We start from the raw sequence: 26,700 nt of genomic DNA, 5'->3' as shown, positions 1-26,700 counted from the left end.
ATTATCCCACCCCAAAGGTGAAATAACTGGGTGTTTAGCTACCAGTTGCCATCAGTCATTGGTTGAGAGCAGCTCCAGGGGTCATGAATTCCCTGGTGTTTCCGACCTGCCCGTCACGCAGGTCAAGTACCCGACTCTGTCTGGCAAAGACCCCAAGCACCTATTGCAGGTACTGGGGGAGCAAGGTACAAAGACCCTGGCCCATACAGTAGCAGTGAATGCCTAGCAGGGGACGTGACGTGAAATGTTGGACAACTGGCTTCCCCCGGGGAGAGCCCTGGCCTGCTGCATTTGCCAATGTCTGTGGTGTAAATATTCTCTCCACAGCCAGTTGCAAGCTACCAAATTAATGTCACTGAATGCAGAGCCCACAAGGTACTGGTTCTCATGTGTTGACACAAGGCATCTCCAGCAATCCCAGAAGAGGATCCAGGCAGGCCACTGACAGAAAACTCCTTACAGGTATGGCTGGAGCACTGTGCTACATAACTGTTACACTCTATTCTGTGGTACATCAATATTTGAACCTTTTACAACAGGATTACTCTTCAAATCTCATTATTACTTTTTTTTTTTTTTTGTACTGGGGATGGAACCCAGGGGCACTTAACTCCTGAGTCACATCCCCACTCCTTTATTTATTTTTCATTTCACTAAGTGGCTTAGGGAGGGCCTCACTAAGTTGCTGAGGCTGACCTTGAACTTGCAATTCTCCTGTCTCGGCCTCCGGAGCCTCTGGGATGACATAGGCATGCACCATTGTACCCAGCGGCTCTCCAAATTTCGGAATAACTTCACACACCCAGGAAAGTACGTGCTGTTTATTGTTTTTACACCATCTTCCCCGCCCCCCATAACCACCCACCTCCTTTACACTGTCATGCATTCATGAAATCAGTGAAAATCCATTGAAGGGGCCAGATTTCAAAGATGCCTCCATTGGGTCAACCAGACAGTAACGGCCATATCTTGTTTTGCCTGAACAGAGACAACACACACACACACACACTCTTTTCCCCTCCTCCTCCTAACGGTACCTCATTTTCCTTGAAGCCACTACCTCTCACACTATCTTGAGTCCTCAAACCTTATTTTCTGGCTCTAGGAATTAGTGCCTGACACCAACCAATTAGTGTTTCATTCCCCAGACGAGACCCCCCAGTTGGGCCATTCTGCTCCCTGAGGGAAGAGCCCTCTGGAGAAGGGCGAAACAGAGTCCCAACATCGTCTGTGCCCTTGGATCCCGCTGTGTCTGAAGACACAGACTTTTTAATTGTGTGAACCCATAAAATCCCCCTTTTTTTTTTTTTTTTTTTTTTTTTTTTTTTTTTTTTTAACTTAAGCTGTTTTCGTTGGATTCTCTGTCACCTGCAACCAAAGGATGGCTGACGGATTCACAGACCTGAGATCAAGGGACCTGAGCTTTAGGATAGGCCCTTCCAACTTTCTCTCCTTGACCCCAGAGTTCAGTTTAGAAATAAGAACGGTGTAGAGACCCCGTCTCCATGAAGACGGAGGACGACTCCCAGGCAGAGACTGGCCTGCAGGAGCTGGCCAGAGATGCAGGGGGTGGCCGGCGTCACTTCAGGATCCGGATGCTCATTTTTTGCTCGATGTCCATCTTCTCTAAGGACTGGAGAGACATGGAGGTGGTCACGTCAGAAGTCGCGAATCACAGTCCACCATGCCTCCCCGCTCCTCCTGCAGGGCTCTACGCATTCCCCAGAGCCCCGTCACTCCCTGGGAACCCCTTATTTTTCAGCCCTCCTTCTATTTTATGTCTCATGCCCATCTCTCTGCGGGAACTCCACTCCCCAGTTCCCAAGGGGGTCAGGACGCCCGACCTTGGTGAACTCCAAGAAGGACACAGCCCCATCCCCATCTTCATCCGCCTCCTGCACCGTGCGGTCCGTGATGCTTTCTAGCTGCTCTTCTGTCACCTGGACTCCGACCATCAGCCGGAGAACCTGGAGGTAGAAGCAGCAGCCATAAAGGAGAGGCACAGAGTGTACTCATGCATCCCCCAAACTCACTGCCAAAAGGACTCCCAGTTTCATGGTCTCTCATCCATTTCCCACCCCACCGTCTCCCCTAATAATTCCCCCCACTGCTTGGGCATCTGATCCCCCATCTAACCCTCACCACACACCGCAACAAGCAATATGCCCAAACTCATTACTCCAACCTCATATCCCCAGCTCTTCCACCGCTAGCTCACCCTCTGTCACCACCCCAGCACACGGGAAGAGAGGTGAGCTTCTTGATCTGGGCGCTGTGGACACTGGGGGCCAGTTCACCCTCTGTCGTGGGAAGCTAGCCTCTCTAGTATCCAAGGTACGGAGCAGCATTCCTGACATCTACCCGATGCCAGTAGCCCATTCTCCCCCAGTTGTGACAACCAGGAAGGTCACCAGCTATGGCCAAGTGCTCGGTCAGGAGGCAAATTTGCTGCCTGCGGAGAATCCCTGATTCCTCACCTCTTAGCCAACTGCTACCCACCCCGCCGCCCAACTAACTCATATCCCAGCCCCCTCCTTTCCATTTCCCACCCCATGTGCATGTTCCGCCCATGGACGGGTCATCCCACCCCATCTCCACGCAGCCCCATCCAACCATCCCCCCTGACGCAGCAGGTCTGTTTGCATTCGCCTTCTTCCCACCTGCAGCATCTCGTGCCTGGAGATCTTCCCATCCTGATCCAGGTCGTAGAGTTGAAAGGCGACTGGGGAGAGAGCAGAGGAGGATCAGGAAGGTGGGTCTTACCGGGTTCTCTTCTGGTGGCCCTGGAGGCCTAGGTCATCAATAGGTTCACAGAGGGAGTGGGAGCTTCCTGGGGCCTCTCTCCCTGGTGTGCCCAATGCTGGGGTCTCACTCTGGCAAGCCCCCCGCCCCATTGCTCACAGCGAAGTTTGTTCATCCTGCTGTTGAGGGGTTCAGGTTGCTTGGGGTCTCGGACTCCTGTGTCATCGTCCATAGGTCGAAAATGAGCCAGAACCCTAACAAAGCCTGAGAAATCCAATCGCTGACTCCTGGAGGGTGGGATGGGGCGGAGCAAGGGTCACCTTGGCGAGCCACCTGCCTCTGTCTCTGACCTCCCCCACCTCCCCACCCACCCACAGGCAGGTTTCTCCAGCTCCTTCTCCTCCCCCCAGCCGGGCCTCACCCGTCGGGGAAGAAGCTGTCTATAATCCGGTCTCCCAGGGGGTTGACGGCCAGCGCCCCGATCTGCTGGAGATCCGTGCGGCTGTGAAGTCAAAGTGCACAGTGGCTGGGACAAAGTGGTGTCCGAGAGGGGAGGGGGGCAGAGGTCTTCAGGCCGGCCCCCTCCCCTCACCTCAAGTAGCCCTTCTTGTTCCTGTCCAGTGCCCGGAACCGGTGGTGGAGGCGCAGCAGACTGGCCTGCGAGACTGCGGAGGGAAGGAGGGAGGGTGACCGCCGAGTGCGCTCGGGACGCGGCTGGACCCCAGAGCCGCGGGGCAGCGCCCCGGAAACCCCCTGCCGGCGGCCAGGGGAGGCAGGCCCAGGGCCGAGCGCTTGCGGGAGGGGTCTTTGTCCTCGGACCCGGGGCAGGGGGACAGAGTTGGAAGGAGCTGGACGAGATCCAGTGAAGCGCCCGGTGGGAGACCCGGGCAGGCTCCCCGCGTTTCAGCGCTGGGTTCCCGGACACCAAGGGATCAAAGTCACCCCGTCCACCCGCGGTCAGCTCTGCCTTCAGCCTCCGTCCAGGTTCGAGGACACCTGGCTGCTTGGATGAATCCAAGCGGGTGAACCCGGGCCATCTTCCCACTGGGACGCGGGACCCCCAGGTTTACGCGCCCCTCGTAGCCCTGTGTTCCCAGGCTCCCAGCCCCGGGGTCCCCCGACGCCCGGATTGTGATCCATCCCTCCATCGCGCCCTGTTCTGAGGTCCCCTACGCTGCCCTGAACCTCCTCCTGTCCCCAACCGGCGCCTGGCTTTGCCGGGTGTCCCCTCCCGGGGCAGCGGCGGGCGCACTCACAGCCGGTCTCTCGGCGAATGCTGTCCACGTCGGGAATGAGAGCCGCGTGGGAGCCGCGCGAGCCCATGGCCGAGCTGGAGGCGGGAGGGCCCGAGCGAGCGGCCGGCGGACCCAGGCGTTCCCTCCTCCGGCTGCAGGCGCGGCCGCCCAGTGACCCCAGGGCCGAAGGCCACCACCGAGCTGGAGAGCAGCCAGGCTCCAGAACCCCAGCGTTCCTCGCCTCCCACCTACGACCCGGGCAAACAGAAAACAATAGCCGGGGTAGCGGGTCAGAGGGGAGGGAGTGGACCACGGGTTGTTTCAGCCCGAGATTCTGCTGTCCCCAGGGCAGAGGCCGGGGAGGCCGGTGCCCCGCCTTCTGAAGCCTCCCCCGGTCTGCATTCTCACGGTCCGCACCAGATAGCGACCCACTCCTCCTCCAGGGCGCTGCCCTCCCTGTCCCCCTCTTCTTTGCTGAGTGCATGCTCAGAAGCAGAGTCCAGGTCCTGCTGGGAACCTGGTGGGGGCATTTGTCCCCATCCCGGATGACCCAGGTCTGGGGGCTGGTGTACAGGGCAGAGAGGAGGCGTCCGGAGGGGTCCTGAGGGACAGGGTGGAGACTCCTTAGGTGGAAAGGGCACTAACTAGATTTAGAGGATTTGAACTGGACTCCCAACCACATCAGCTAGTCTCCAGAGTCAGTGTATCTCGGTTTCTGTCTTTTTTTGTTCGGTCTACACAGCATGATTGCTGCTGTGTAATTAAAACCAATGCTTTAAGTGCAAATGTATCCAGATTCCTGGCTTCTCCTGAGACAGTCCAAGATCTGACACCACTAAGTCAGGGCCTGTCCATGCTACAGTCTCCACGCAGCCCACGCAGCCCAAGCTTCTGGCTTTTATGCATTGGAGGCTGCTAAGGGGACGGGTTCTGAACTATTGTTAAGCATGCTGTCTTCCTGATCCATTTTTTTCTGTTGCTATAACTGAATACCAGAGACTTGGTAACTTATAAAGAATAGAGGTTTGTTAGGTTCATAGTTCCAAAGGCTGGGATGTTCGAAACCAGGTGGCTGCACATCTGATGAGGTCCTTCTTGCTGACATGAACTCTGCAGAATCTCAAGGCCACATAGGCATCATATGGTAAGATGGGCAGCACATTCCAGCCCAGGTGTCTCCTACTGTTCTAGAAAGACACAGACCCATTGGATGAGGAGCCCACCATTAAGGCCTCATTTAACCTTCTTTGCCTTCCAAAGGTCCTGCCTCTGAATGCCATGGTCAGATTAAGTTTGCATCCTGTTCATACCTGACATTGGGGATTAAATTAAATTTCTCTCTCTCCCTCTCTCTCTCTCTCTCTCTCTCTCTCTCTCTCTCTTTTGTGGTGCTGAGGATGAACCCAGGGCCTTGTGCATGAGAGGCAAGCACTCTACCCACTGAGCTATATCCCCAGCCCCCCGGGATTAAATCTCAACATGAATCTGGGTGGGACATTTAAACCATAGCACATGCATCCTTAACAGGGCATATCACTCCCCAGGGAGGAGAAATCTTATTTTCTTGTGTACAAAGCACAGATGTACATACAGTACATAAATATACAGTATATTGGGGGTTGTGGAATTTCATGGGGGAGGGGTAATAAAGGAAAAAAAATCTAAGAGACTTCAGGGGAGGAAGGGATAGCGATTTTTAAAAACTTGAGAAACTCGGTTGTAAACGGACCAAGCACCACGGGTGCCCAGTTTTGAAGCGATCCTTCATCATAATCACACATACACACAAGCTTTCCCGGAGGAGAAAATACAAGCAGTTCATTAGAAGGGTTCAAGTTCATAGAGAAAGAAGCTGGAGAAACACTCTATTTTCCAGCCCAAGGCAGAGCTGGCATCAAATGGGCTTTGAACATATTGATCTAAAAAGTGCTTGCTTCTCTCGGATACCCCAAGGATTAAGCAACTGGCCTAAGAATGCCCGATTCCCTTTCAGACACTCCCCAGGGACAAAACCATGGGGGAAGCCACACTTCTCCCTGATTAAGCCCCCAAATCACACAGGTGCATGGCTGGGGGTCAGGCTAGAAGAGTTGGTGCGGGTGAGAGACCCCCAGGAAGCTGCCAAATCACCTCTGGCCAATGTGGGATGCTAACCTTGGAAAGGGCTTCTCCGGCCTCTTGTCTGGGACAGCGATACACTAAAGGAAGTGATGCCAAAGAGTAGTCAATAACCCTGAGGGTCACACCATGCACAAGGACAGGACTGTGCTACTCTTTCCTGCATCATGAATGCCAGTGAAGGTCAGATCAGTTTCACAGCAACGTGGCCACGTCTTCTCCGAGCATCCACATTCAAGAGAGAGATGCACTGGGGAAATTTTCTTCTCTAGACTCTACTAGACTAAACTTTTTTTTTTTTTTTTTTTTTTTTTTTTTGCCTTTAAGCTGCATGAAAGCTTCTAGCCATTCTTGATGAAGGTTCACCTCTAAATAACATGCAAGAGTAGTTAGAAAAATATAAAACTTTTATGACTCAATAATAAAAGGATAAATGTCAGCCAGGCACTGTAGCACACCCACGCCCGTAAAGCCAGCAATTCAGGAGGTTGAGGCAGGAGGATCACAAGTTTGAGGCCAGCCTGGGCCACTCAGCAAGGCCCTGAGCAAGTTTGTTTCAGTTAGTGTTTTCACTGCTGCAACTAAAAGATCCCACCAGAACAATTTTAGGGGAGGAAAAGTTTATTTGGGGGCCCACCGTTTCAGAGGTCTCAGTCCCTAGACAGCAGGCTCCGTTCCCTCAGGGTTTTAAGATGAGGCAGGACATTATGGCAGAAGAGTGTGGCCTAAGGAAGCAGCTCACATGGTGATCAGGAAGCAGAAAGAGAGGTCTCCACTTGCCAGATAAAAATATATATACCCAAAAGCCCAGCCCATAATTCCCACCTCCTCCAGCCACACCCTGACACTTTACCAACCAAACCCCATCAGGGGATCAATTCGCTGATTGGATTAAGACTCTCATAACCCAGTCATTTCTCCTCTGAACCTTCTTGCATTGTCTCACACATGAGCTTTTTTTTTGGGGGGGGGGCACCTCACCTCCAAACCATAACAAACTTAGAGAAACCCTCAAAATTAAAAAGGAAAAGGACTGGGGATGTGACTCAGTAACAAAGAAAAGGGGACCATAAACTTGAAAAGACGTTTCTTCCAAGAAGACACATAAACAGCCAAATAAATACATGAAAAGATTCTCCAAATCACTAGTTATCAGGGAAATAAAAATCAAAGCACAGTGAGATACCGCTTCACACTCACTATAGTGACAACAGTTAAAACAAATAAAAACAACAACAGACAAAATCCAGTCTTGAGGTGGATATGAAAAAATTGGAGCCCTCTTACGTTGCTGGTAGCAACAAACCATTCCACAGCAACAGGCTGTGGAAAATAGTTTGAAGGTTCCTCAGTAAGTTAAGCAAAACTACCACCTGACCCAGCCATTCCACTGCTAGGTACATACTCAAAAGAATTGAAAATAAGTGTTCATAGTAACACTATTCCTATTAGTCAAAGGATGTCGGGGGCTGGGGTTATGGCTCAGTAGTAAAGCTCTTGCCTGGCGTGTGTGAGGCTCTGGGTTCAATCCTCAGCACCACATATAAATAAATAAAAGATTCACTGACAACTAAAAAAAATATATTTAACAAAAAAAGGTGTAATCTACTCAAATGTCCATTAACCAATGGATAAATGAAATGTGGCATAACTATGCAAATGGAATATTATTTGACTATACAAAATAATGAAGTACTGATATATGGCCCACCATAGATGAACCTGGAAAATATTATGCTAAGTAAAAAAAAAAGATCACACATCATATGTGTTCACAGAAGATCACATATGATTCCACATGTATGGAATATCAAGAATAGGTGAACCTATGAGACAAAAGAATTGTTGAGGGATGGGGAAAGGGTGAAATAACTAAACAAGATGGGCTTCTTTTTTAGATGATGAAAATATTCTAAAATTGACTTGGTGGTGGTGACTATAATAATATCTATTGAACTGTATGCATAAAATGAGGGAATTATATGGTATGTAAATTGTATCTCAGCAAAGCTTTCTCCAAAAGGATTATCTAGGAAAGTCTACAAGTAAAAGAAATAACAGTGAACTTGATCTAACAGATTTTTTTTTAAGTATTATAAAGGAACCATCAGTAAATGTTGTAAGGGTGCGGGAAGGAAGAGATAGTTAAGAAAAAGACCAAGAAGTCAGGAATAGACCCAAATGCATATGGGAATTTGTCATGTGATAAAAGTAACATTTTAAATCAGTGGAGAAAAATGTGGATTATTCAATAAATGTCATTTGGGACATCTGTCTTTTAGGGAGAAGAATAAAACTGTACCCCTATCTTCTTATACCAAAATAAATTCCAGAAGAAAATAAAGATCTATATGCAAAACCAAACATAGAATGTCAGAAGGAAGCTTGAGTGTATTTTGTTTTAATCTTTAGCAGAAGGTCTCTCTAAACATGAAACAAAATATGGACATCATTGGGGAAAGATTGACAAATTTGACTACATGATAATTAAAACCTCTGTATAGACACACATATGTGCATACACAGGTGCAAACATAAACACACACACACACACACACACACAAATGTGTGTGTGTATAAAGACAAAAAAGACAAATTTGGGGAAATATTCAGTATCTATAAAAGGTAGAAGACCACCTAACAGAAAAAAAGTTGGGAGAAGTTAAGAAATAGAAATAACAAATAAACATAATAAGCAGAAACTGCACAAGGTTTCAAAATCCAAATTAAAACAAGGGACTACTTTTAGCTTCAATGTGTTGAAAGCTGGTCCAGAACATCAAGTGAGCCAGAGTCATCTTGCAAGGTCTTTTAAACCTAAAGTGTGGTAGGATGCAGGGGTGAGGGTTCAAGTTTGAAGATAGGTAATTCAATTTCTATTTTGATAGCATCCCTAGAGTCACTCTGGCTATACAGGCAGACTTAACGGGAGCTAGGGGACTATTGCAATAATTCAGGTGAAAAATGATGGCGGCACGTACCACGGTGACAGCTGTGGAAAGGATGAGAAGGGACCCAATTTGAGTCCTATTTTGAAAGAAGAGCCCATGAGATTTGTTGATGCGTTGAATATAAGGTGTGAGAGAGGAATAAAGGATGATTCCATGATTTGGGTCCAAAACAATTAGAAATGGCCATTTGTCTCGATGATAGAGAAAGGGACAAATTTCAAGGGGAGAAATTTTGTTTAAAAAGTCATTGGGCTGCTAATTACACATTTCAGTAAAGATATTAAATAGCTAATTGATGATGGGTGTATGGAATTCGAGAGAGAACTTGAGACTCTCTGTTTGGTATGTTGTACTTTTTGTTTTCGTTTGTCTCAAAGCATTTTCTAATTTCCTTGTGATTTCTTCTTTGCTCCACCAGTTGATGAAGAAGGTATTGTTTGATTTTCCACTTATAGGTGAATTTTATAGGTTTCCTTCCCTTATGGATTCCTCATTTCATTGGATTGCAGAAAAGATACTCAACATAGTTTTAGTCTTTTTCAATTTATTGAGACTCATTTTGTGGTCAAATAAATAGTTGAGCCTGGAGAATGTTCCACGTGCACTTGAGAAGAATGAGTGTTCCGCTCTTATTAGAAGCCTTCCATGCGTCTGTTAGTTCTAGTTGGTTTATAATGTTGTTTAAGTCCTATATTCACCTACTGATTTCCTATCTGTCTTTATTCAGGACTGAAAGTGGGGTCTTGAATCTCCCGTTATTTTTGTAAAGCAGCCTTTTTCTCCCTTCAATTCTGTCAGTGTTTGCTTTTTAGATTTTGGGGCTGTGTTGTTTGGTGCGTATGTTTGTAATTGTCATACCTTCTTGGTGAATTGAAAAAGTTATAGGCTAAGAAATTATCACTGTCTAGAGGTGATGTTAAAACTGTGAGAGTGGATAAGATTACCTAGATGTCAATAAAGAGAGAAGTCCCAGGACGACGGACTGAGGAGGAGGAGAAGATTGGCAATGGGAGACTGAGAAAAAAAAAAAATGACCAGGGACATGGGAGGGAAATCAGGAGTGTGGTTTTCTATCTCGGTAAAGAAAATGAGTCAATGCAGTATCTATAAATCAGAGTTCATGGCTCCAACGTGGGAAGTCATGGTAGTTTCCAGAATCCTGTATATGGAATGCTTTTCAAAATGAACACTGAAAACTTCCATCCCCCCCCCTTTTACTTTCCAGTGCCATGTTTGGTGCTACGTACGTGACAGGGGTGGCTTTCTTTTTATTAAGGGTTGACATTCTCTATAGGTCTGTACTCTGTGACAGACTGATATTCTTTCTCTTCAGCATCCCCAGGAAAATTAGAATTTTTCATTAAGACTGATATAGAGGGCTGAGGTTGTAGCTCAGGGGCAGAGCATTTGTCTAGCATGTGAGAGGCACCAGGTTCGATTCTCAGCACCATGTATCGATAAATTAAGGTCCATTGACAACTAAAATATATATATGTATAAAAAAAGACCGCTATAAACCAGAATCCAGTGAGACTCGCTGCCTAGACTACCTCCAAGCCTAACAGAATCTGCTTCCACCAACCGTACACAGTGCACTATCATTCTGACGGAACTTCAGAACAACTTGGTCCACCTGGGAAGGGAATCTCTCAACTATAAGCCACCTGCTTTTTGTTTGTTTGTTTGTTTAGGAAGAAGAACCAGAGAACCAGATTTGCAGAGGGTACAGTCTAGGATAACTTTGGAGAGTTGAACAGGAAGAGTCTGCATAGGAACTAGGAGATATTTTTACAAAGGTGACTTAGCTGATTCAGCAGTTTCTTTCTGAGATAGACACAAACGAAAACATCCAGCCACAAAGAAATCTGCACAGGAACGTTTACAGTTGCATTATTTATAACAGCCAAAGAACTGATGGCCCCCTGGTGCCTCTTGGATAAAGGCACGGTGATCATTTGGATGTCAAACCTAGCCTTCTTCCTAAAGCACCAGATGGCTCCCCACCATGATGTACTGCCCCGCCACAGCCCCCAAAGCAACAGAGCCAACCAACCCTGGAATGCAACCTCTGAAACCAGGAGCCAAAATAAACCTTTCGTCCTTTAAGTTGATTTATCTCACATATTTTGTCACAGCGACAGAAATCTTTCACAGACACAAATCCCTTTCATGAGGGCTCCACCCTCCTGACCTAATGACCTCCCAAGGGTCCCAGCCCTTAATGAACATCACATTGGAGACTAGATTTCAACCTGTGAATCTTGGAGAATCACTCGGAGCACGGCAGCCTGACCCAGGTGAGTCGCCTGTTAGCCCTCCAAATTAGGTTTCACAATTCCCCATAACATTTCCATCGCCCTCTCTCGTTTTGCCCTCTTTCTATCCCAGTTCATCTCCGCAAGGCAGCATGAGAGCTCTTAAAAAAAAAAAATCAATTAAGTCACAGCCAATGACTCTTCATTAGGAAACATGGTTTCCAGTGTCGGAAACCAACCTCAAGGTAAATTAAGGGGGAAAGGTCACTAATGAGCTCAAGTCGAAGGTAAGTCGAAGGGACCTTACCTCAGGCACAGCTCCATCCAGGGTTCCCAGGTCTCTGTGACTTTTTCTCCGGCCTGGGCTTTTTTCCATCTCAGGCAGACACTCCACATAGCTACCAAGATGGTGCCCAACATCTCTAGAGTCAACTGGTCCTTAATACGGGTGACCTCAGAGGAGGGAGTTGGTTGTTCTCCTAGTGTCTTGGTGCGCTTTGTGTTGCTGTAACAGAAGATCACAGACTCAGTAACTTTTAAATGATAGAAAGGTACTTGGGTCATGGTCCTGGAGGTTGGGTAGTCCAAAGATGTGGCACCAACATCTCATGAGGGTCTTCTTGCTGCATCACCCCATAGCAGAAGGCTGAGAGAGAGGCAGAGAGAGAGAGAGGAATTTGCTTTTTATAACAAGCCTGCCCTTACAATATCCCAATTCTGCAAAAATAACCCTAATCTGCTGATGAGGACAGGGGCTCTCCTGACCCCATCAGTACTCATTAGGCTCTCCCTCCCAACACTGTTATATCCGAGAGTAAGTCTCCAACCCATGAGCTTTGAGGGGACACATCCAAACCGTGCAGCCAAACAGACACTGGAAAAGGACCCACACTCCCGCCTTTCAATCATTCACGGCCAGGTGAGTGGGGCCTTACCTCACCGCTGGGGTGGGAGCGTGTGATTGGCAGGCCCGCCGTGACAGGGAGGGGCAATTCCTGAAAGCAGTTTCGGTAGCCAAAGAGGAAAGCGCGTGTGGCAGACCCATCATGGATGGGTGTCCACCAGAAAGGCCCCATAATGAAATGTGGCCAGCACATCTCCAAGCAGAGGACCATGAGGCCAGGCACAAACTGGGAATCCGTTCAAGCTGTAAAGCAGGTAATTTTGGAAGAACCCAATTGGCCCCAGGGAAGAGCTTCTCTGGGGTCTTAATCTCTTCAAAGTACCTTGCATCTAGAACCCCAGTAAGGTGCAGGGAGGGGGTCAGGGCAGGATGGTGCAGTCATAATAGATCATTAAAAGTACCTGGCACGTGTCTATCCTTCACCACTGCAAACCGTAACCCGTACACAGTGAAGAGAGAGTCTCCCCCACACCTTACCTCCCCACTCCATCTGTCTCTTCTTCCTTGTGAAACCTTCAGAGGTAGTCGGGCCTAGTAGGCACACACATAGGGGTAACTTCTAGGCGAAGAGATTCTTTTCTAGAAGAACCTCTCCCAACAGACCTCCCTTCACATCTCAATGGGCAGAGGGGCCCACACACGTTCATGCAAAGACCACCTTGGGCCCACCCAGAGACTGCAGGATGGTATCTCCAAATCCCCAACTCAGTGACTTCTAGAAAGTTCTCTTTGACACATAAGATACTATATTCCCAGGTTCCTGGGGCTGGGACATTTGGAGGGGACCATTTAGTGTTCTGAGAGTGTGGACGGGGCCATCGGACCCACCAAGGGGGTGAGGGGAGGTTCAGAGAAGGGGGATGTCATGGGAGGGTCCAAAATGCATCCCCGAGGAAGGGACCACCCCTCTCCAAAGTCCCCCGCAGTCGTCTTGGTGGCTGCTGGCTGAGGCCTGCTCCTTCTGGGCTCTCCTCCCTGCAGAGCTGTCCCAGGGACTCCCCGCATGGCAGTCCACTCTGATGCCCTGGAGAACAGACAGTCTTCTCCCTTCCCCATCCCAAGGCCAGACGGGGGCATTCCCAACAGAGCTTTGCCTGGGGCCGAGGGGATGGGCAACCAGCCAGAGTGTCTTTCCCTGCTGCCCTGGGGAGGGCTCCTCTTGGAGCTCATAGACACCAGCATGGGGAGGGGGGGCCTGGCTAGCTTCCAGAAGGTTCCAACCACCATCCTTCCTTGCCTAGTCATAAACCCCAGGGGTTCTGTGTCCCCATGTGCCACCTCAATGGGACTGAGAGAGGGAAACTTGATCCGCCACAGAGCCCTCCCAATAAGCCAGTCCCAAGTCACAGTGCTGTTTCTCAAGCCTGGAACATTCCATCCTAAACATATCATACGGCCAACCACAGGGCTCCAAGTCAAGACTTTAGGAAAACCAGGAGTGGTGACGCACGCCTGTAATCCCAGCGCCTCGGGAGGCTGAGGCAGGAGGATCATGCACTCAAAGCCAGCCTCAGCAACTGAGCGAGGCCCTAAGCAACTTAGCAAGACCCTGTCTCAAAATAAAATATAAAAGGGGATGGGGATGTGGCTCAGTGGTCAAGCCTCTGGGTTTAATCCCTGGTACAAAAAAAAAAAAAAATTAGGAAAACATTTCTCCAATTCTCTCTATCCTGCTGAAGACATGTTAGGAAACAAGACAACCCGTCAGCCAGCCTCGATATTACAGTGACTGCAAGGTTTCCGTGGGCTTCCATTTGCTTTATTTGGGGGGAAAGGGGACTCATTCCGGGAATCTGTCCTAAAAATAGTCAACATCTCTAACTCTGGCACAAACCAAATGTTAGTGATTTTCAATGGTCCAAAAAAAAAAAAAAAAGATAGGTAGTTTCTTTTTAAATTTGAAGTTCTTTTTCAATGTGGGTCCACCACTTTGGGTGAATTCATGGGTGGAAGAAAAGAACCAACAAATTTCTGTCAAGAGACAGAGAGTAAGTATTTTCAGCTCCCCAAGTTCTATAGTCCAACGTGCCCCTCGTCCACCCGGCCACTGTGGCATAGAAACAGCCCTAGACAACATGTAGTAGAATGGGTGTTCCAACAAAATTTAATTTTCCAAGGGAAATGGCTTTCTTTTTCAGAACAATGGACTCTGCTTAGTCAGGAAATTGAGTTCCTAAGTCAACATGTAATTAAGAAAACCAAGTGTCATCAAAATAACCCATTCCCATCAACAAAACCATCGAGCAAAGAGCTGGTATGAGGACCCACACGGCTAAGTGAATAACTCACATCAGAGGGCGGGACCGTGAAACAGGAAGTCACAGACTCCTGATGGATGATCTTCCTCGTATCCATGTTATTTTGCCTCTTTTCTGGATAGAGAATTAGATACAAGTAAGTGAAAGGAACACATCTTTGATGCAATTTCAGGAGATCAGAAACTAGACAATTATAGAAGTCATCCCTATTCTCATGGAAGGTTCTGGAAAATGACCTATGCTACCCACCCAGCATGTTTCATGTCCTGAGATATTAGATAATGATGCATGAGACCATCACCATTAGGAAGGCATTCAAAAAACCGAGCACCCAGTTCAACTTCAGTCTCATAATGAGAAATGCAAGTTAAAACCACACTGAGATCCCGGATAAACACATTGGTGGTGAGAGTGTGTTAATTGACACCACCCTTGTGGCGGTCCTATAGGTACTATTGAACAAAACCACACATGCAAGTGCTCTTGGACCCAGCAATCCAGCTTGGAAGGATTCACCCTCCAGATACCCAGACATACTTGTGAAATGAGGTATGCACAAGGTTATTTATTGCAACATTGTTTCTTCCAGCAAAAAAACTGGAAACCACCCAAGTGTCCATCAGCTTGATGATACTATTTTAAAAAATGCTTTCTATAAATTCTGAAGGAAAGATCTCTAAGCTGCAGCAAGTGAAAAACAGTTATTTGCAGAACAGTGTGTATCACTGTGAATCAATATGCTATCTTTTCTGCAAAAAAGGTGAGAGAACACACAAATATGCATGTATATTCATAATTGCATGAAAAAATCGGCAAGATACCAAAGCATTTCTTATAAAGTGGCTACCTGGAAGGAGGGAAGGCTCAGGGCCACTTAGGTGGATGTGGGAGGCAATTAAAGAGACTTTTCATTTTATGCCTTTTCATACAGTTAAGTTTGAAACCATATAAATGTATTGTCTTCCCCGCCCCCCCAAAAAAGTGAATTTTAAATTCAATTTAAAAGAAAATATCATCTGAAATCAGGACACGGAGGTGCTTCCTGTAATCCCAGTTATTCGGGAGGCTGAGGCAGGAGGATTGCAAGTTCAAGGCCAGCCTCAGCAACTCAGCCAGACCCTGTCTCCAAAAAACAATTAAAAAATAAAAAAGGGGCTGGACATAGAGCTTAGTGGTAGAATGCCCTTGGGTTCAATATCCGATACCACCAAAAAAAAAAAAAAAAAAGAAATTATCATCTGGTAACCAAAATATTTTATACTATTAACAAACTAAAATATTATTTTAAAAGTTGATTTCATCATGATTTTATCCTTAATTTCATCCATAACTGAAACTCAAAGAGTACATTGAATAAAAGAGCCAGAACAATAAATAATCCATGCTGTATGATAACATTTACACAAAAGTCTTCAAAATACAAACTACTCAGTAGTGACAGAAAGGACGCTGAGTTGTCCAGGGATGGGGGGTGGGGCAGAGACGGGTGGGAAGGAGCCATTGCAAAGAAACACAGAGTTTTAGGTCTGGCCCGGGCGTTCACCATGATGACTGGGTGATGGTATCAGGGGTAGGCACCCATGAAATATGTCAAAACTTACCCGGTTGTGCATTTTTAATATGCGCCTTTGATTGTCAATTACATCTCAATAAAGCTTTTTAAGGTAAAGTTGATCTTTTTCCCATTCCTAATTCCAATTTTGTTGTTTTACAACAAACATATGTAATATCAGAACAGGAATTATGAGTACAACTTATAAATTATAATACATATTTGAGAGCGCAATGTTTAATTTTTTTTTTTTTTTTTTTTTTTTTTTTTTCCTCATTGAAAGAAGCTTGTAACTAGCCACAAATGTCTGGGCACCCCTGGCTGAAGCCAGTTTCAAACTCGTTTGTAGCATTGAAACTCGGTATTTAACTGCTACCCTCTACTGCCCCCTGCTGTAAGTAGGTTTGGTGACACCCTTAGCCTCCGGAGCTCACAATTTCAATGAGGAAAGTTCTATCCCAGGGCAAAAGATTTTTTCTGTAGATCAGTTTACAATCAAATCCTCTAAATCACACGCACAGACAGACACACCATATAGAATAGCTCCAGATCTTTCTACCACACCAGCTTCAAGGCAGATAAGAGAGGAACCATTCAAAACTGTGAATGAGGAAAAAAAAAATCAGAAAGAAAAGGAACAGGTTCAAAGTCGAAACCCTTCCCCAGGACCCCGAATGCCCCACCCTGGAGGGCACAGGTGGAAAGGGTTCCTCTCGGGTTCGACGTGCACCTCCACCCTTTCTCCAGGTAACTCAGGGGCGGACCACCCAACCTCTTGCCAACCAGGGTTGCCAGAAAAGTTAGCTGTGAGCACTCGTCTGGCGGAAGTCCAGCGGGCAACTTAAGCACTGGGATCTGAGAGAAGCCCAGGAGAGGACTTTTAGGGACTTTACAAGTGTCTCTTGACAGTTGCTTCCAAGAACTTCTAAAACGGGTGAGCTCATGATTTCCATTTGAGAACTCCCCTCCAGTGCAGTAGCCACGCTCAAACCATGCTCTGTGGTGGGATCCAACCCAAACCAGAATCCAGCTGACATAATCAGGCCATGTGCCCAAGGTAAACCCAAGGCCTAAGTAAGGCGATTCTGCAGTCACCCCCAGTAAGCCACCACCCTATAAATACTACTCAGCAATAAAAGAGAATACAGTCATGACATTTGCAGGTCAATGGATGGCGTTGGAGAAGATGATGCTAAGTGAAGTTAGCCAATCAAAAAAAAAATGACAAATGTTTTCTCTGATATAAGGTGACTGACTCATAGTGGGGTAGGGAGAGGGAGCATGGGAGGAATAGATGGACTCTAGACAGGGCAGAGGGGTGGGAGGGGAAGGGAGGGGCCAGGGGGTTAGCAAGGATGGTGGAATGTGACGGACATCATTACCCAAAGTACATGCATGGAAGACACAAATTGGTGTCAACTTACTTTATATACAACCAGAGATAGGGAAAATTGTGCTCTGTATGTGTAATAAGAATTGTAATGCATTCCGCTGTCATTTATTTTTTTAAATCAATAAAATAAAGTAAATACCTCCATGTTGTTATCAGTGCCCTGCCACCCCAGAAACATAAAACTCACAGCAAGATTATTAAAAATCGAGTCTCCGATAAAGCAGAGCCTTGGTCTGATCCGTGGGGATTTCTGGCAGAAGTCCCTCCAGGGGACAATTGTGATGGGTGACTTCTGAGAGGCGGCTCCCATCAGCCCAGGAAGGAAGACAGCTGGGAGCTGCTCACGGCCACCCCCCACTGGGACGTGGTGGTGAGACGCCACAGGGTCACCCCAGCCACTTCCCCTAACCCCCCAAATAGGTCCCACTCACCAGGATGGATGCCCAGCAAGCCTGAAGCTGGGGTGCCAGGCTCTGTTGGGGGGAAGGAGGTTTTCTTACATTTTATTAAGAAAAGTAAACAAGTCTGCTACATACGGAATCCATCCTATTGTGACCATCAGGGTCACATGTCTGTGTCTTCATTTGCTCTTAACCTTTGGACCAAGTCAGTCACACAGCACTTAAATGACAAGATGTGTTCTGATCCGTGTGTTGTTAGGAGGCTTCCGTGTTGTGTGAACATCATTGAGTGTACTTGCACAGACTAAGCGACAACGCCACCGAGCCACATGATCTTATGGGGCCACTGTCCTATAGGTGGTCCCCCATCGAAATATCATGACGCAGTGCGTGACTCCATAGCTCATGATACGGTGGCACATTTTCGATAACCAGCTTGCCAGCGGTCGCTCTGACAGCACGTTGGTTGATATTTTCGTTTAGATTAACCAGGGGGAAGAGAAACAGGGAACTTGACTCGTTTTCAGGGATACAAGGAACTTTGCTGAACCCAATAATAGATTTCAAATATTGGAAGAGCATCTCCTTTGATGTCTTATGCCATTCCCAGACACGAAGCTTTTTAAAGTATTTTTTATGAAAACACATATCATAAACTTATTCCTCTTAACCATTTTAAAGTGTAAGGGTTTAGTAGTGTTAAGTGTTTGTAGAATATTGTGAAACACATCACTAGAACTTTTTTAAACCCATTAAACAACTCTCTGCCCCTATGCCCAGCCCCTAGCAATCTGCAGTCTACTTCCTACATCTATGAATTTAATTACTGTAGATGCCTCCTCAAACTGAAATGATGGTGAGTAACATTTCACTTGACCTAAGATCCTCAAGGTTTATCCTCATTGTAGCATGTGACAGAGCTTTTTGCTTTTTAAAGGCTGCATAGTATTCCCTTGTCTGTATATACAGCATTTTGTTTACCCATTCATCCCTTGATAGACATTTCAGTTGCTTCTACCTCTTGGTTTTTATGAAAGTTCTGCCATAATACAATACACTTTTAATTTTAATTCTCACTGTTGACATTTTCTTCATTGTTTTAAGCATAGGAAGTCAGCGAAATCTCTATCAAGGTCCAATTTGTAATACACATTGATTTCCGTGGTGTAAATTACTCACACCATAACTACTTCCAAGATGCTGATGTGACGTCGCTGAGCAGGGAGTCGGCATGTGGTCCAAGTAGCACCCCATTACACAGTATTTTCACCATATCGATGCCATCAATGCAAATAACCCCAAGAGCAGAGATAACAGTAAAATAATTAGAAAGCAATGTTTTGAATATATGTTACTTTCTTCTTTTAGCATAATGTATTTAATTGTAAGTTTATATAGCTTAAGTGTGAATGTGTGTGTGTGTGTGTGTGTGTGTGTGTGTGTTACTAGGGTCTGACCCCAGGGGCCTTCTGCCACTGAGCTACACCCCTTTTCATTTTGAGATAGGGTCTCACTAAATTGCCCAGGCTGGCCTCGAATTTGCGATCCTCCTCTTTCAGCCTCCCGAGTTCCTATAGTTTAATTTTTAATAATTGTGATTTATGCAACAGGTCACAAAATTCCTGAAAACATATCAGCTGGTTCTCATACACGGGTTCCGTGTCCATGAAACTATTACCCATATCAAAAAACAACAGGATCAGATCCCAGGAAGCCTCCCTGGTGCCTGGGGCTATTTTCTCTGTCATCTCTCCCTCCCGACCCCTGGGCTGGCCAGCACCCTGGCTTCACAAATGGAATCATAACCCTGCAGTTTGAAAAGGTACCACTAGAGGCCTCTCGTGAGGCAAAAACAAAATACTCCGACTGCCTCTAGGATTTTTGCTTCCCAAACCCAGTTCTTGACTGAACTGGCCTTGGGGAACCTGAGGAGGAGCTTGGTTATTCATGCCCCAGAGAATATAGAGGAAACCCCTGGGCCCTGAATCTGTGTGCGACTGAGTCCCCAGAGGACATGTACAATCACATGGTCCCCAGGGGGAGTTATGGGAACCCAAACTGGCGAGGAACCCCAGCAGGGACTTTGTCCTCAAAACCTGGTGTGGTTTGCCAATGAATAGCACGGCTCAAACGAGTACTGAGGGCTGGTTCTGTGGGTACCAGGCCCAGTCACTCAGTGGTTCCTTTGGGATTAAGGCCTAAACTTAATCTCAGCTCTGCAGATGGTCCCTGATCCAGTGGAGGGTGAATTTTTGGAGAAACTCATGGAAGATGTAACTCATGAAAGAAACTCATGAAAAATGTGTTTTTCTCTTTCATCTCTCCCTCCCCACCCCTGGGGTGACCAACATCCTGGCTTCACAAATGCAATCATAACCCGGCAGTTTGAAAAGGTACCAGTAGAGTCTGTGAGGTTCACAGACTCCGGCATGACACAGAGCTGAGTTTGGATCATTGCCTTGTTGCTTACTAGTTTGGGAAACTTGGGCAAATTAAGCTGTCTGAAACTTAGTTTGCTCCTCAATAAACTAAGGGTAACAAACCTTTACTTGCAAGTTAGTTAAAAGATTAAGTAGATCATATATGTGAAGCAAGAAGAGGGTCTTAGATATTTATTTCAACAGTGAATAATTTTATACTCAGGGGACTAAAGGGAGACTCCTATTTTGTTTCTAAAGGCATTCTAGAATTTACTATGTGCAGAACTGGTAGGGTGTGAAAAAACGGATGTATTAGTCCATTTCTCATAACTATAACAAAACACCTAAAGCAGGTTGACTTTATAAGGAAAAGAGGTTTATTGGGCTCACAATTTTGGAGGGTGCAAGGCCAAACAGTGTGAGGCAGGACCTAGGAAGGGTGTCATGAAAAAGGCAGGACTCAGGAGGAAGGATCACATCTGGAAACAGGAAACCACAGAGAAATGAGGGAACTATTGTCTCTTTCCTAGGGGTGGCCCCCTTCCCCTGTTTGACCTAAGGACCTCCCACTTGGCTCCACCTCTTAAAGGTACCACTACCTTGGAATTCCACTACCTTGGGGACCAAGCCTCCAAGTCACGAACCTTTGAATGGATAAATAGCAGGGGAATTAAAACAGTTCTGTATCATAATACAAACAGCTGCTTCACCTGGTCAGGAACGTATTGGCACGTGGCTACACACACAGGCCACATACGTGCATCGAATATTTCATAAATGGAATAGATATGCATTGAGAGTATTTTCTATTTTTGAGTAGGTTTTTTTAATTTTTATTTTATTTTATTATTATTTTTTTTTTTTGCTGGCTTATCCATTCATTAGTACAACATACCCTCTCTGGCTTACCACAAAACCCTTGTTAACAAGCCCATATAGCACATCCTGTATTTTTCTCTACACCATTCTTTCAAGGGTGGGTGTTCCGTAATTCGGTCGGCTGATTCTCAGTTGAAGGGTGCTTGTGTTTTTCGGCTTGTTTGTCACCAAGAACGATGCTGTCACAAGCACCCTTATGTCTCCATCATTATAACCCAGGGTGCTTTTGTTTTTACAGGAAATATTCCCAAGAGTGAGTTTTCCAGGTCAAAGGGTAACTTTTTTTTTTTTTTTTTTTTTTCCTTTTTCCACGGTTGTTAGCAGATTGCATTCGAACAACTCGGGACAATTAGCATTTCCTCCAGCACTGTGTGAGGAGGCTGCCGCCATATGCCCAGAACCATAGACTTAGCATTCTTTTTCCTTGTTGTTTGGGGTTTCTTTTATTCTACTTATTATGGACATTTTCAAATATTTTTTAAAGAAAATAAGATAGTAGGAGGAGCCCCCAAAAAAACTTACAAATCAACTTTAGCAATTATCAGTTATTCTCACGTTTCCGGGAGGCTTCTTTTTAATTTTTTTGCAAATTTATGGGCAAAAACTGATATACTTGTTGTTACTTTTTTTAATCTTGTTTTTCCCATTTCTCTGACAGCTAGGGATTTTGAGCACATTTTCACGTGTTTGGAATTGATCTGATGTAAGGGTCTATTCATAGCTTTTGCATATTTTTTAGTTGTTTTGTCTTTTTCTTGTCAATTTATGGGAGCAGATATATAAATCGTAGATGTTAATCCCTGGCTTATTGTCTAAATTATCAGTATTTTTCTAATCTGGTGTTTGTTTAACATGTTTTTTACCATCCTAAAGTTTTTAATTTTGTATATATTTCACATATATTTGTTTTTTCTGTTACATCTTCTCTATTTTATCTACTGCATTAAAAAGAAAATCACCACCACTACCATCAAATGTCAGCTGGTACAACAGTTTGGAAAATTGTTTTCCAAAATCTATCGAGGCTGAACATATTCATGTCCTCTGACCCGGCAATTGTACTCCTGAGTATATGACTAATTGAAATGTATAAATGTGCTCACCCAATAACAGGTACAAGCTGGCCCATGGTGGCACATGTCTGTGATCCCAGGCACTTGGGAGGCTGAGGCAGGAGGATAGCAAGTTCAAGGCCAGCCTCAGCAATTTAGCAAGATCCTGTCTCATAAAATAAAAAGGGCTGAGGATGTGGCTCCCTGATAAAGCATCTCTGGGCTCAATCCCCCTGTATAAAAAAGAAAGAGGAGGAGGAGAAGGAGGAGACAACTACTATGTGACCAGTGGCTCTTTGTACACTGTTCTGTATGATACACTTCAATAAGAAATTTACTAAAAACTACAAAATCAGTCCCCCCCACAGAATATGATTATCATATTCTTCACATTGACCTTTAATCTACCAGAATGTATTTTGTATATTGCGGTACACAAGCTCCTACTGTGTCCCCAGTGAAAGCCTTTGTATAATCCCCTTCCCGTGAGTGGAAGGTGAGCTGCGACCAACGCAGAGAATTTGGCAAAGGTGCCAAGGTGCCATTTCTGAGATTAGGCTACCAATGATGGTGATTTCTATCTTGCTAGTATCTCTAACTCTGTCCTCCTCTCTTCTCCTCTCACCTCCCTTCTCTCCTCCCATCCCTCTTCCTCTCTCCTCTGTCCCTCTCTTTCTCATGAATTACACTGCCACGTTATGAACACTCCCTATGGGAGAGACCCACACGGAAGGAGCTGAAGGCGGCCTCCAACCAACAGTTCCCAAGCAACTGAGGCCCCTACACAGGAGTGAACTCGGAAGTGACTTCTTCCCCCTTTCAACGACTATAGCTCTGGTCAGCACCATGGTTGCTAAGCCCTCCCCCCGCCAGAAACTGAGATTGAACCCAGCAATATTGGAGGTACTCCTCTATGCGGCAATAGGTAACTAATACATATACCGTATAAGAAAGATTTGCATTTTTCCTGATGGGTAGACAACTGTGCCACAGTATTAGTCAAATATTCCAATGAATTAAAACATCATCTTTGTCATTTATTAAATTCTCACATATACTGCTACATATTTTTGGATTCTCTGTTCAATTCAACTGACATTTTATCTGGTTGGCAGTTCCTGTGCTAAAATTGTCTTGATATTGTGGTATTACAATATGTTCTGATGTAAAACAAGCCCCCTTCCCATTAGACTTCATTTCCACACTCTTCCTGACTTTTCTCCAACATTTACTCTTGCATAAAATCTTTATTTTCACGGATTTTTTAATTTTAAAAAAACCATGATTTAATAAGAATTTCATTATACTTATATTTTCATTTAGGGAGAATTGGCATTTTTATAATATTAAGTCTTCCTACACAGGGACATATCTTTCTATTTGTTCACATTTTATGACCTTCATAAAATTTTAGTTTTTTTTTTTCTAGGTCCTGTGCCCCTCTAATTAAATTAATTCCTAAGTATTTTCTTTTTATTGCTAGTGGGGCTGGGATACTTTTGCCCTTTCTGTTTATTTTCTCCATTCTGTTGCTAGAATAGAGACAAAAACATTGGTATCAAAGTTCAGTAGTCCTCAGTCTGCGCAGGGAGTGAATGCAGGAACCCCTTGGCTACCAAACTCCTTGGATGCTCAAGTTCTTGATACCAAATGATGCAGTGTGTGCATATAACATCTTCCCACATACTTCATTTAATTATTTTTCATACTGGGGATCGAGCCCAGGGATGCTCTACTGCTGAACTACATCTCCAGCCCTTTTTATTTTAAATTTTGACACAGGGTCTCACTACATTGCTTAGGGCCTCTGCTAAATTGACCTCGAACTTGTGGTCCTCCTGCCTCAGCCTCCCGAGTTGCTGAGATTACAAACATGCATCACCAAGCCAGGCTACACTTTACAGATTACTCATAATACCTAACACAAAGTAAATGTCATGCAAATCGTTGCTATTCGGTAGTGCTTGGGGACTAAGGACAAGAAAAAGAACCCTATGCCTGTTCAGTATGGACGCAATTTTTTTTTTTTTCAAATATTTTCAATACACAGTTGGTCGAATCTACAAATGTGGAATCTGTGGATCTGGAGGGCCAACGGAATGTGTCCGTAGATACAGAGCAGTTAAGAACACAAACTGGGATGGAGGGAAGGAATGTAGCTTCATTTCTTTATGGCTAAAATGTGTATAAATTTTATTCAGTTTTCTAAAACTTCATAAACTTGCTGCATTGAACCTCTTTTCCCTTTTAATCTCTCTCTCTCTCTCTCTCTCTCTCTCTCCTCTCTCCTCTCTCTCTCTCTGCCCACCCCACCCTCAGTCAAGCTTTTCATCCATCTATCTACTTCTATTTCTGTCTTGCTCCGTTTTAGGTTGCTGTAGCAGAATATCCCAGACTGGGTAAATGACGGACAAGAGAAGTTTATTTGGCTCACACACCTGGAGGCCAGGAGGCCCAAGAGTCTGCCGCCAGCTCTGGCAAGGCCCTCCTTGCTATGTCCTCCGGGGCAGGAGCCATCACGAGAGGGAGTGTACCAGCTCGGGTCTCTTCCTCACCTCATAAAGCCACTAATCCCATCATGGGGGGGCCTTTAGGACCTCATCTCATTCCGGGGACCTCCCAAGTGCCCCCTGTCCAAACACCCTCAGCGTGTGAATCTGGAGATTCAGTTTCTAACACATTAACTTGGGGATCCCCTCCCGCTTCAAGCCACTCTCGGGCACATGGAAACATCCACCCACCTCTGGATCGTGCCAGTCCGTGGGAACACCCCCCCCCCCACCCCGTACCCCTTCTCTGCCCACACTTCTCTGGGGCCTGACTACGTTACCAGGCTCCGCCCAGGAAGCAAGGCCCAGATGCCTGCTGCTCTTGGATCCACAAGGCAGCCTGGGGCTGCTTCCTGGGGCCAGGAAGCTGCACGTGTGTCTCAGGGACCTGCAGCCTCGCTTGAGTGGGAAAAAGGCTGCAGGGAAAAGGAAGCTCAAGAGGGAGAACGTGTTCATATGTTAACACAGGGTCTTGCCGGGCCTGTCGGGACAGGGAGAAGACACCAGAGGAAACCTGTTAACGCAGGTACTGTGCTTTCCAGGACAGGGAGCCATCATGATTTGGTTTTCTTTTCTAATTTTACAAAGTTTCTGGAAGACACAGTATTTTAATCACCACACACACAGCATATTCCAGTTCACTCCTAGTCCGCAGGAGGCAGATTGGCTGGGTGAGAAATGACCACGGACCCACGCAATGCGTCTTCCAAAACAAAGGTACAGTGTAGAAAACAGAAAGCACAAGGAAGAGGTCATGCACACTTCAGGAGCTCAGGTTAGTTCCTAATGGGGCAAGAAATCACTTTTGTTAGGAAGTTAGACACTTTTGTTAGGATGTGGGAGTATCGGAACAGTTCGGCATGAGGGCACAAATAAGTAGACCAAGGCCTTCGTGGTGTATGCTATTTATCTGATTTTTCTTTCTAATGTTTACACATGTACATATATACATGGGGTATAGTGGGACATTTCCATGCACATTTACCGTGTGAACTGATCAAACCAAAATAATTAGGCTTTCCATTTTCTGATCATTTCTTAGTGGTTTTCCTTTGAGCTAGTCTCTTCTAGATGGTCACAAAATATATGTTATGGTGAGTTCTAGTCACCCAACTCTGCTGGGATGGTTTAGATGTCAGGTGTCCCCCAAAAGCTCATGTGGGAGACAAAGAAAGAAAGTTTAGAAGTGAAGTGATTGGGTTACGAGAGCCTTAGCCTCATCAGTGGATTAATCCCCTGATGTGGATTAACTGGGTGTAGTTGTAGGTAGGTGGGGTGTGACTGGAGGGGGTGGGTCATTGGTGGCATGCCTTTAATGCTTTTGGCATTTATTTTGACCATGGTGAGGAGAGAAAATCAGTATATGTCTCTGTCTCTCTGTCTCTCTCACTCTCTCTCTCTCTCTCTCTCTCTCTCTCTCTCCCTCTCCCCCTCTCTCTCTCTCCCTCCCTCCCTCCCTCCCTCCTTCCTTGTGCCATATCCAGTCTCTCTCTCTCTCTCTCTCTCTCTCTCTCTCTCTCTCTCTCTCTCCCTCCCTCCCTCCTTCCTGGTGCCATGTCCAGTCCTTTCCCCCACCGCCCCCTTCCACCATGACCTTCTGTCTCACCTGGGGCCCAGGACAATGGGGCTGGCTGTCTGTGGACTGAGACGTCTGAAACCAGGAGTCCCCAGATAAACTTTTCTTCCTCTGACTCTTCTCCTCAGACCTTTTCATCCCAGTAGCAAAGAAGGAAAAACAAAACTAGCCACAGAACCATGATGAACGTGTGCTAAGCAAGGTCGCAGGTCTAGGTACTGGCGGTTTCCATGGTTACAGGGGACGGAAGTGTGATCAGAGGGTGTCTTCCATTGGGTCTGAAAAAGTAGAGCCTGAGCCGGGGATTCTTGTTTGGTGATGCGTGGGGAAGAGCTTTCTAGAAAGGAAGTGGAGGGAGCAGCAGGGGACACGCAGAAAGAAAGGGTCTCCGCTGGGGGCCTCTGGTGCACAAAGT

At 46.0% G+C, this 26,700-nt stretch overlaps 1 protein-coding gene across 1 annotated transcript; it reads right to left on the bottom strand.

Moving 5' to 3' along the window:
- Window positions 1-840: 840 nt before the first annotated feature.
- On the bottom strand, window positions 841-4,246 carry Chp2 (calcineurin like EF-hand protein 2). The gene is made up of 7 exons (XM_076840511.2): window positions 3,999-4,246; window positions 3,335-3,407; window positions 3,164-3,244; window positions 2,902-3,029; window positions 2,661-2,722; window positions 1,845-1,967; window positions 841-1,633 (listed from the first exon to the last, which is right to left on the bottom strand). Exons 1-7 carry the CDS (start codon window positions 4,063-4,065, stop codon window positions 1,580-1,582), a joined length of 588 nt encoding a protein of 195 aa, XP_076696626.1. The 5' UTR covers window positions 4,066-4,246; the 3' UTR covers window positions 841-1,579.
- Between the last annotated feature and the right edge of the window lie 22,454 nt (window positions 4,247-26,700).

This window comes from Callospermophilus lateralis, chromosome 19, assembly GCF_048772815.1.
Source record: "Callospermophilus lateralis isolate mCalLat2 chromosome 19, mCalLat2.hap1, whole genome shotgun sequence".
Taxonomy (NCBI): domain Eukaryota; kingdom Metazoa; phylum Chordata; class Mammalia; order Rodentia; family Sciuridae; genus Callospermophilus; species Callospermophilus lateralis.
This window is presented reverse-complemented; position numbering and strand designations above follow the sequence as displayed.